The sequence below is a fragment of the Pelophylax lessonae genome, assembly GCF_965119305.1.
Source record: "Pelophylax lessonae genome assembly, chromosome: 11".
Lineage (NCBI taxonomy): Eukaryota > Metazoa > Chordata > Amphibia > Anura > Ranidae > Pelophylax > Pelophylax lessonae.
Genome location: NC_138778.1, coordinates 174,534,566 through 174,546,086, shown reverse-complemented (window position 1 = coordinate 174,546,086; position 11,521 = coordinate 174,534,566). Strand labels below are relative to the sequence as shown.

The window sequence follows — 11,521 nt, the reverse complement described above, 5'->3', positions numbered from 1 at the left end:
CAAGGGGCACTGTGATGGGGGGCTGTGAAATATGTGCCATAAATACTCTTGAAAACATTACAAATTTTTGTGGGTGTTTTTACATTTTAAAGTTGGGGGGGGGTGACAATTAATGATCTATACTGAGGATCAGGACCTCCTCCCTCTTGCTGGTGACCCCTCTAGTGACAACTAGTGATCTATATCGGAAATCAGGACATCCTTCCTCTGGCTGGTGACCCCTTTTAGTGACAACTAACGATTTATATCGGGAATCAGGACCTCCTGCTGGTGATTCCTCTAGTGAAAACTAACGATCTGTATTGGGAATCAGGACCTCCTTTTTCTTGCTGGTGATCTCTCTAGTGACAACTAACGATCTATATCGGGAATCAGGACCTCCTTCCTCCTGCTGGTGACCCCTCTAGTGACAACTAATGATCTATATCGGAAATCACGACATCCTCCCTCTTGCTGGTGACCCCTTTTAGTGACAACTAACGATTTATATCGGGAATCAGGACCTCCTGCTGGTAAATTCCTCTAGTGAAAACTAACGATCTGTATTGGGAATCAGGACCTCCTTTTTCTTGCTGGTGATCTCTCTAGTGACAACTAACGATCTATTTCAGGAATCAGGACCTCCTTCCTCCTGCTGGTGACCCCTCTAGTGACAACTAACGATCTATATCGGGAATCAGGACCTTCTTCCTCCTGCTGGTAATCCCTCTAGTGACACACCCCAGAATTCCCTATGATTTCCCCACTGCCAGGCCAGACTGTTTTCTCATTTAGTAGTGCGGTAATGCAATTGTCTGCTTTATCTTTCTGCCTTACACATTTTTCAGAAAGGTGGAGATGTGCTTTAAGTCAAACCCGTGTCTAACAGACTCCTTTGAATACAGATCCTTTGGATGGTAGAAGATTACGCCATGTGTTCAGATGGGATGCTCCAAGCGCTGAACAAAGTCTCCTGGGCAACTCTGTCTGGAGGACAAAGAGAGAAGAGCAGGAGGTGGAGTAACCCGGGATAAAGGCTGTATAGGTAGCCAAGAAGTCTGATGACAAAGAGAGGGAGGAGGAGGTGTGGCAGAGAATGGGAGGTGAGGCTGGGGATGGAGGTGTGAACCAGGAAAAGAAAGAAACACAGAAGGGCAATGAGGGTGAACTGGTGACTGATGAGGGAGTCTGGAAGAAGTTGAAAAGAGGAGGAGGAGAAGTAGGAGGGTGGAGGGAGGAGGAGAAAGGAAGAGGCACAGACATAGCACACAGAAAGCAGAGGATGTGAGCAAGACAGGAAAAAGTGACACTGAGAAGAAAAGAAGTGATAGCAGCGTGTGCACCAGCACCAACAGCGAAATATACTACCATTGTGTTCGTGCCAGCACTGATAGCGGAATACCCTGACAGTGTGTGTGCCAGCACTGACAGCAGAATATACTACCATTGTGTTTGTGCCAGCAGAATACCCTGACACTGTGTGTGTGCCAGCACTGACAGCGGAATATACTACCATCGTGTGTGCCAGCACTGACAGCGGAATACCCTGATGCAGTGTGTGTGCCAGCACTGACAGCGGAATATACTACCATCTTGTGTGTGCCAGCACTGACAGTGGAATATACTACCATCGATAGGCAGACAAAGCCAAAAACTATACTCTCTCACTAGCACCCACCTAGGAGGGTGCTACAATCGGGTTTGTGTCAGCACTGACAGCGGAATACCTTGAGATAACGTTTACCAGCACTGACAGAGGAATACCTTGAGATAACGTGTACCAGCACTGACAGAGGAATATACTATTATAGTGTTTGTGCCAGCACTGACAGCGGAATACCCTGAGATAACATGTACAAGCACTAACAGCGGAATATACTATTATAGTGTTTATGCCAGCACTGACAGCGGAATACCCTGAGATAACGTGTACCAGCACTGGCAGAAGAAAATACTATTCTAGTGTTTGTGCCAGCACTGAGAGTGGAATACCTTGAGATAACGTGTACCAGCACTGACAGCGGAATTAAACACTATTGTGTGTATACCAGCACTAACAGCGGGCTACACTGCCATAGTGAGTGTGTGCCAGCACTGACAGCGGAGTAAACTTCCAAAGCGTGTGTACCAGCACTGACAGCAGAATACACTGGCATAGTGTATGTACCAGCACCAACAGCAGAATACACTGACATAGCGTGTGTGTACCAGCACTGACAGCAGAAAACACTGCTATAGTTTATGTACCAGCACTGACCGCAAAGTAAACTGCCAAAGTGTATTTGCCAGCACTGACAGAGGAATACACTGCCATAGCGTGTGTACCAGCATTGACAACAGAATACTTTTCTGGAGTGGGTAACAGTGGAATAAACTGTTGGAGTGTGTACCACCACTGCCTGGAGGACAGAGACAGTCATGGCACTGTGTACTTTTCACCAGAAAATCGATGCCAAGCTCCTGGCCGGCTGCCTGCTACCTGTCACAGCCTCGGTAAGAACAGACAACCCTACTACATGACTTCCATTCTAAGCTGACCACACACGGTTACAATCTGATTGTACAATCTCTTGTAGATCTATCGACAGCTTTGTAGTGGGAGAGCCTACCTAACTGGATCCAGGCTAAATGCATTGGTTTAGCAAACACTCGCATTGCATAGTTTTTGGTAAAGCTTAAGGGTTTTGTACAATCAGATTGTATAATTTATGGCCAGCTTTAGCAATACACAGTGGTAACAATCTGTGGAAATTAGAGCAGAAAATACTAATGAATAGTAAGCAACTGTTACTTTTACAGGTTCAAACTTTTTCAGGCTTTTTTTCCTCATATTTTTTAACCTGGTGATCCTGCCAGTAACATACTTCCTGTTCTTGAGTGACAACACTCACTTACTGTACAGTATCTGTGAAGGAGCAGCGTTGTCACCCTAGAGCAGGACTAAGGAACACCTCCCCCTTTACTCTTATCCATAACATAGGGGTAGGTGTCCTGTAGTCCACAGAGGTGAAATGGCCAGAGCTGATAACTTGCTTGAGCTAACGCTTCAAAGTGTACAGGAAGTTAAAAGCTTGCCAGATTTCTGGCAGGAGCAATGGTATTGTTTGTACTTATCAAACAAATAGAACAATAGTATATTTGCCAGACCAAAACTGAGGGAATAAGAGAAATTTGCTGTCAGGGTTTTTATACACTTTTAAAAGCCCAAACTTTTTTTTATGTTTTAGGTATTCCCTGTTAGGTTTTTTTTTTTTTCATCTGTGTCCCCATTGGGGAGATTTTCCATTACTTCTTGTTCCTTAGACACAACAGGAAGTGATAGAATACCTCTCCATATTGGGAGAAATCTCCCTTAAGACGTGTCACGAGCGCAGCTGGTAGTCTTTTCCTTCTTAGCTGTAATAGCTTGGATTTTCATATACTTCCTGTCTCAGTGACAACAGTTCTAAAGACAAAGAGAAAGGGTAACTCACAGACAGCAATAAAAATCAGACAGAGGTTCTAATCTTTAATAAAAAAAATAAAAAAAAGGCTTAGAGACACTCTAGTGCCAAAGTGCCCCAGGCTGCAACGACAATTGCCTTGTGGGGGCTCCTTAGATTTCTGGGTCATTGTGGAGGTGTGAACATCACATAACAAACAAAAGAACTCTCAGAAACTATAGTCAACAATAAGGAGGCAACGGTAAATATTAAAAAGATATAGTAAACATTACAAAAGTATAGTAAACATTAGCTCAAATTACCCTGTGACACAGAGAGCCAAAGTGACACATTGTTGCTGCACTTCCATACCACAAACAAAAAAAACTATCTGCCTTAGCTTTCATGAGTCCCTCATTCAGAAGGTGTGTCCTATTGGGACCAAATCTCTCTGTTCCTCTTTCTTCCTCAATTGTCTCTCTTTTTGGCCTACTGCAACCGTTTTTTACCCCAGTGGAACCCATAACAAAATTCTTAGGTCTCTGGGAACTTCTTCTGATAAAATCTAATAATTGGTGATCAGTGGAAAGAATGATGCAAAGTGGTAGTTAGAATGCCACCATTACAGACACCTAAAAAGATCATTGGTATCATTCAGTTGGCTCTGCCAAGTGGCAATGGACCTGGAACTATACAGGTACTATCAAATGGAAGGTCAACCAGTCACAATTTAAGGAACTCCTAACAATATGGAGGAATCCTAGGGTTCCACAGAACCCTGGTTGAGAATGGTTGGTCTAATGCAGTGATCTCCAAACTGTGGCCTTTTGCTTGCCTTTATCAGGCCCTTGGGGCACTATTCCTCCCTATTATTGCTCCCACTGATACCAGCAATGGGGTACTCTTACTTCCACTAAAACCAATGATGGGGCACTACTCCTTTTGCTAAAAACATTGATGGGGCCCCCCTCCATTGCCACATTTAGTACCCGCTCCCACTTCCGGGTAAGATCGCCTCACCTCAATCTACAAAATTTCCCCTCTCCCTTCTGGGAGACATACAGGTCCCAGAAGACAGCAGAACCATTCATAAAGCGCAGTGCGACTCCCGCATGTGCAGTAGGAAACAGGCTGTGAAGCCGCAAGGCTTCACTTCCTGTTTCCCTTAGTGAAGATGCCCTTGTTCTTTCAAAGGAGCCAACTTGTCAAAATCTCCAACCACGTCACTTCCGGTGACTCTCCAGCAGCTGTAACTGGGAATTTTGACGAGTTACCTGTTTTCACAAAGCACCGGCAGCGTATACACTATGGTAGTTGACAAGTTGGCTGTTTTGACAACACTGGGTAAGGAGGAAAAAAGTTGTTGGCTATTAGCAGGCATTTAAACTAATCTCCAGTAACTGCTGCTGGAGAGTTACCGAAAGTGACGTGGTTGGAGATTTTGATGAGTTGGCTCTTTTGACAGAACTTTGCACCTGCACCCACAGCCGATGGATGAATCGGCTAGGGGTGCTGACATCGTGAGATACCTGGACAGGTAAGTGTCCTTATATTAAGAGCCGGTTCACACTGGGGCGACAAGTCGCCGCGGGTCGCCTGCCATAGATTAGCACAGGACCCGTTCTAATAGGAGCGACACAAGTCGCTCCGACTTAGAAAAAGGGTCCTGAGCTACTTTGGGGCGACCTGTATTGACTTCAATGATATGAAGTCCGTGCATGCCGCTCCGAGGTCACGGTGCGAGCTGCGCACCGCGACTTCACAGGTCGTCCGGCAAAGTCGGGTCATGCCTGTGTGAACCGGCACTAAAAGTCAGCAGCTATAGTATTTGTAGCTGCTGACTTTTATTTATTTGTTTATTTTTTTTACATACTGGAACCCCTCTTTAGGCTCTCCATACACTGTATAATCTGGTTGTGCAATCGCTGACCAATCCTCTTTAGATTGACCAAAATACTGTATGTAATATTAGAACAGACCTAAACAATCCATTCATTTGCATCAAATGTAGGCAAGCCATTGCATTACATAGTCGATAGTTACATAGGCAGTTATAATGAGATTGTACTTTTAGATTGTATAGTGTATGGTCACATTTAGAAAGCATGAAGCGTCAATCCCAACAGGTTGTGTCCTGACAATTGAATGCATATGAAGGTCACTTTTCTGTGAGTAATGTCAAACACCCAACTGAGATCCTGATTTCCTGCTCAAAGTAAAGCGCACACACACACACACACCTATTTACAGTATATACTACATTATATCTCGTAGACTTATTTTATCGCCTTCTGTACAAGACGAACAGAGTAAATAAACTATACAGGCACAGTACACAGACTTATCTTCACTGTATTCAATTTATCGTGAAAACTGCTTGACAAATGTGTGACATCAGCTCGGAGATCATACAGTCTGTGGATTACAATACATCCTGGGAGGTCAACGGTGCTCATTATCTGTTAATGGGTGGAGAGATTGCTACATACAAACTAGAGGATTAACCATTATTACTCTGTTTTCATTGTGTAACTTAGCTAGTTATACAAATGACACCAGTGGTACAATGCAACCTATTAGTTTAAAGAGGACCTGTGCTTTGTCCACACTGGGGAAATCAACAGGTTAAATGGACTGTATAGGACATAAGCTACTTACCTTCCACTCACTTTGCACCAATAAAATTCTATTGTCTGGCTACCAACGTTCTATAGACTTTAATGGAATGTACAGCAGGATCAAGTCTCTGGGACTGCCTGGTGCTATATTCTGTCAGCCAATCTTTAGATTCAGACTGCCCTGTCCATCAGCACAGACAGGGAAGGCTCTCTGCAGAGCAACCTGGTCCTGGCCCCACCTCCAGCCTGTGATTGATCCACCTCCAGCTGTAACGATCAGGGGTCAGGCTTGAAGACCAATTGCTATAGCAGTAGCGGGAACACCACTGAACAGCAGGATAGGTACACAGGCAGTCACCCTGGCGGATGGTGCAGGCTGGGGTGCAGAGTCTAGTGTTCACCAGAGCTCCTAAAGGTGAAGATGGATTTTGCTGTGTGTTAGTACCAGGTCATGGTCCTCAGGATAGCCCCACCAGGCGGTGAGCAAGCCAGGGTCCAGAAGTGAATTAGCAGGTAAGGATCAAACAGAAGCTTAGTCAGTAAAACAAGCCAAAGGTCAGGGACAAGTAGTTGCAGGTTGGGATCAGGCAGAAGCGTAGTCGAGGAACAAGCCAAGGGTTGATAAGGAGTAGTAGCACAATATGGACAGCAGCAGGGAAGACGAGAGCAAGATATTGGCTGAAGAGAGCACAGTAATCTGGCAAACAGGAAGTGCAGAGAAATGGCTTAAAGCAGGAAGTTCATGGGAGAAGAAAAGAGTTCAAGGCTTAGCATAAGTCAAGGCACAAGGTGGGACTGTTCAATGGATCAGAAAAGGCACTTTCCGGCATCTCAGGTAGCTCAGTGAGAAGAGTCATTACTAGACACAGTAGAGGTCCCAGGTTTAAGTCCAGGCCCTGACACCAGCCTGGATAGAGGAGAAATAAAAATAAGAAGCGGCACTAAATCCTAATAGTGCAATCATGAATAATAATGTGGCATAAAAACAACTAAACATGCAGTGAATAAATTATGAGCAAAATATATATATCATTGAAAAAAATAAATCATATGAAAAGGATATCATGAAATAGATGCAAAATCCAGTGTTATGTGAACATAAAGTCCTCTCAATGAAAAAAGTCCTTTTTAATATTAAAAAAAAGTGTCCATAAAAAAAGACACAAGTCCATCTGGTTCAACCAATAAAAAAGTAACCTTGATTGATGAAATCCACCACCAAGCACCAACACTTAACATACGCTTTTTACCAGATAGCATAGACCATAAATTATAATGGTCATAAAAGCACAAAATAATCCGCCATCTGAGATAGGCGGTGGCTGCTCAGCAGCAGCTCCAAATGGGTCAGAAATAAAAAAAAAAAAAAAAAAATGAACAAGCATAGTGAAGCCTGCTAACATTTTAAGTCCTTTTATTCAAATATATAAAAAGTACCTTCGATGAGTTGTAAACAGGCACAAATGAGTAAAAAAAACTGCAGATTGTCTGCTCTTTAGAAAGGAACACCGTGAGTGATGGCTAAGCAAGCGTGATGTCATCAGTAACAGTGAATCCTGATGTGTTTCGTCATCGGTGACGTCTTCCCAGGGGCAGGCCGAATGTTAGATATCTGACGTTCGGCCTGCCCCTGGGAAGACGTCACCAATGATGAAACGCCTTGGGGATGGCTGTTACTGAAGACCTCACGCTTGCTGTGCTGAGTCTGCTGGGGTAGCTGACATCACATCCAAGATGGCGGCACTCAGCAGCAGTCTAAGGGCTTTTGGATGTCTATACAAACCTGACTTTTATGGGTAAATCACATCTAAATCTAAAAGATTATAAATGCACATATACACTGTATTGAGAACTTTAATGGCATCCCAGTCTTAGTCCGTAGGGTTCAATATTGAGCTGGCCCACTCTTTGCAGCTATAACAGCTTCAATCATCTGGGAAGGCTGTCCACAAGGTTTAGGAGTGTGTCTATGGAAATATTTGACCATTCTTCAAGAAGCTTGAGGTCAGGCCAGTCAAGTTCCTCCACCCCAAACTCACTCATCCATGTCTTTATGGACCTTGCTTTGTGCACTGGTGAGCTGAAATGTTGGAACAGGAAGGGGCCATCCCCAAACTGTTCCCGCAAAGTTGGGAGCATGAAATTGTCCAAAATGTCTTGGTATGCTGACCCCTTAAGAGTTCCCTTCACTGGAACTGAGGGGCCATGCTCAATCCCTGAAAAAACCGCACACCATAATCCCCCCTCCACCAAATGATTTGGACCAGTGCACAAAGCAAGGTTCGTAAAGAAATGGATGAGTGAGTTTGGGGTGGAGGAACTTGACTGGCCTGCACAGTCCTGACCTGAACCCGATAGAACACCTTTGGGATGAATTAGGGCGGAGACTGCGCGCCAGGCCTTCTTGTCCAACATCAGTGACTGGCCTCACAAATGCGCTTCTAGAAGAATGGTTAAACATTCCCATAGACACACTCCTAAACCTTGTGGAGAGCCTTCCCAGAAGAGTTGAAGCTGGTATAGCTGCAAAGGGTGGGCCAACTCAATATTAAATCCTAGGGGCTAAGACTGGATGCTAATACTTTTGACAATATAGTGTACATGAGTATAGAAAAGGTAAGGAATTAAAAGAACATTTTTGGATGTGTGGTGAGACCTGTTCCCAGTGGGCCTAGTTGTCTTGGAAGGTAAAGTGCTGAAAATGACAACTCGTCAGCAACAGCATCTCTAAAATTGGGCACACCTTCTCCTATGGCCACGCTTCTCATTAGCCATTAGGAGTCGGCCAGCAAGGGAGCGACTTCCATTTTCCCTGTTGCAGCAATTCGGACCATACTTTATAGGGGGGTTTTTTGCCTTCCTCTGGATCTATTGTGGGTATTGTGTTCTGCATATGGAGGTTTTCTATTTATTTACTCTATTGATCTATTGATTGATCTAGCAAACGTGTGTGTTCGCAGCTATCAAATTGCATGGTACCACAGTACCATGGGGCTTGGTATTGCACGTTTTTAAAAATCATTCCTGCACTATTTTTGCGCATTTGATGGGCAACTGTTTTTCACTTTTTTTTAATTTTTATTGCCATTAAAGTTTGTGTGCGTGTAAAGGCAGGCGTCCCAATACTTTTTACAATATATTGTAATCTTATGGAAGGATTGTTGTTGAAAGGAATGATCTGGCAACACAGTCTGTATAAGGACAGCTTTGAGTGGTTCAGTTTAGTACAGGTTCTCTTTAGCAAAAAAAAAAAAAGGGCAACCTTCATACGTTAACCAAGTGCAACCCATCAGCAAATCTCTAATATTTCTCTGGCTGATGAAGCTTGACTGGCTGCTACAGTGAGCCCCGGTTCACACTACTGCGTGTGCGGGGTTCGCATATCATGTCGGAGCGCACTGCTCCGACATGACATGCGATCAGCTGTGCGGTGCAAGTTTAGCCATACAGTTTGTATGGCTAAATTCGCATCGCACCCGCAGCAAACACGCACAGGAGGCATTTTTGCTGCCGCATCAGGATCGGATCGCACAGCAGTTCACACTTGTGCGATCCGATCCTGTGCGAACTGCACGATCGCACTGCGATATGCGATCAAACTGGGGGTGTCGTTAAGATTACATTGACACCCCCAGCAGATCGCATATGGCAGTGTGAACTGCCGGGGGTGCGTGTGCGATGCGGGAACAGGCTGCGAATTCGCAGCCTTCCCGCATCGCATCAGTGTGAACCGAGCCTTACTGCCCATCACTCTTTACATTTTCTTAGTAAATAAAGTCATGTGTTCATCATGTATGCTCCCCTAGTGCTTGATGCCAATAATATTGACAATGGAAGGTAGTGTTCCTTTATTATAAACAGGCTTGTATTTCCCAGTCCGTGTCCTGATACAATACTGAGCGATTAAGCTGCAATTAATGAGCATGGAAAATTCTGCCCTGGGTGACATCATATGGGACAGAGCCAGCTGGAAGTGATGCGCTGTGAACCATATCTCCTGCGTCAATGATGTGAGCTAATATAAGGCTCACAAACATAACTTACTTTACCCTTCTAAAGTGAAAGTCACACTTGTTTTTCATTTAAGCTGGTCATGTGCAACACAATCTGATTGTACAATCTACTTTATATTTTTCAGGCTTTTTAGCAAATTTCCTTTCCCTAGTGATTTCCATTGGCTAAAACAAAACGCCTAGATAAAACATGCCTGACATATTTGCAATTCGCCCCAAAACGCTTGAAAAAACACTTGAAGACATGTCTGAAAACGCGACGCTCTAATGTGAAGGTAGCCTAAAGGAAATAGTAAATTCCTCAAGAGAGCAATTGTTTTACTGAAGCCAGTTATTGCCTATGCATGGTATTATATTGTTCAAAGGCTCAACCAAATTTAAAGAGAAGCTCCAGTCTCCCCCCAAATAATTAAAAGTCAGTAGCTACAAATACTGTATCTATAAAGGCCCGTACACACGTACCGATCGTCGGCATACAAACGTCGGTGGACGAAGGATCTGCCGATTGTACGCGTGTTAGTATGGTGCCTCCGACAGATGTCTGCGCACAATCCGCGGACAAAAGTCTTTCTTGCAAACATGAAAATTTTTGTATGCCGACACCAGAACGGACGATTGTTCGCCTGTCAGTACACAATTCGGCCGACAGACCGCAGATTTGCAAGACTGGGCATGCTCAGAAAATAGAAAACACAGGGAAAGTTAACCATTACATGACATCACTTCTGCAGTCGGCGGACAAAATTCTTGTGCTGTCCTTGTGCTGTCTTTGCACTTTTCAGCAGACACCGACATCCCGGGGAGAAAAGAGGAACATTTGTAAGCCGACCATCGGTACGTGTGTACGGGGCATTACACTTTATATAAGAACACTTACTTGTCCAGGGATCCAGTGATGTCCGGACCTGATTCTTCATTCGGCTTCGGGTGTAGGCTTCGGCATCTTAGGTAAGGGAAACCGGCAGTGAAGCTTTCCGGATTCACAACCGGTTTCCTACTGCTTATGCACAAGCCGCTCTTTGTGATTGGTCCTGCAGCCTTCTGGGACCTGTGTGTGTGTGTCCCAGAAGGCTGCAGAGGGAAGCTGGAGGTGCCGAACATTCTTGTAGGTTGCTGTGGCGATCTGACCTGGAAGTGGGAGCTGGTGCCTGTCAAGACCAGGTACCCGCTCCCACCCAAAAAGTGCCATATGTGGCAGTGCGGGGGGGGGGGGGTGCAAACAAGTGGAACTTTCATTTTGGTTAAAGCTTAAAGCTATGCTTTAAGGCTAGAGTTTTTGTTGGGTGCTGGCAAGCTGACTAAACTGAAAGTCTCATATTCATCTCAGGTACCCCAGGCCTACAGAGTGGTGGAAGATTCCTGTCATGTCCCTGCCTCTGACACCTCCTTCCATGTCATGGAGCTGTCAGTGATCCTGTGCACCTTTTGGATACTTCCACCCATAATATAAAATACATTATAAATCCAACATAGAACATACGAAGCCCAA

General features: G+C 44.6%; 1 protein-coding gene across 2 annotated transcripts in view; it reads left to right on the top strand.

Annotated features, from left to right (window-relative positions):
• The first annotated feature begins 2,343 nt into the window (after positions 1–2,343).
• TMEM92 (transmembrane protein 92) overlaps positions 2,344–11,521 on the top strand; it is a 33,718-nt gene continuing 24,540 nt past the window's right edge. For both annotated transcript variants that reach the window (XM_082272747.1, XM_082272746.1), the window contains exon 1: positions 2,344–2,472. In XM_082272747.1, coding sequence (XP_082128873.1) covers positions 2,398–2,472 — 75 coding nt within the window. In that variant the 5' untranslated portion in view covers positions 2,344–2,397. The remainder of the gene's footprint in view (positions 2,473–11,521) is intronic.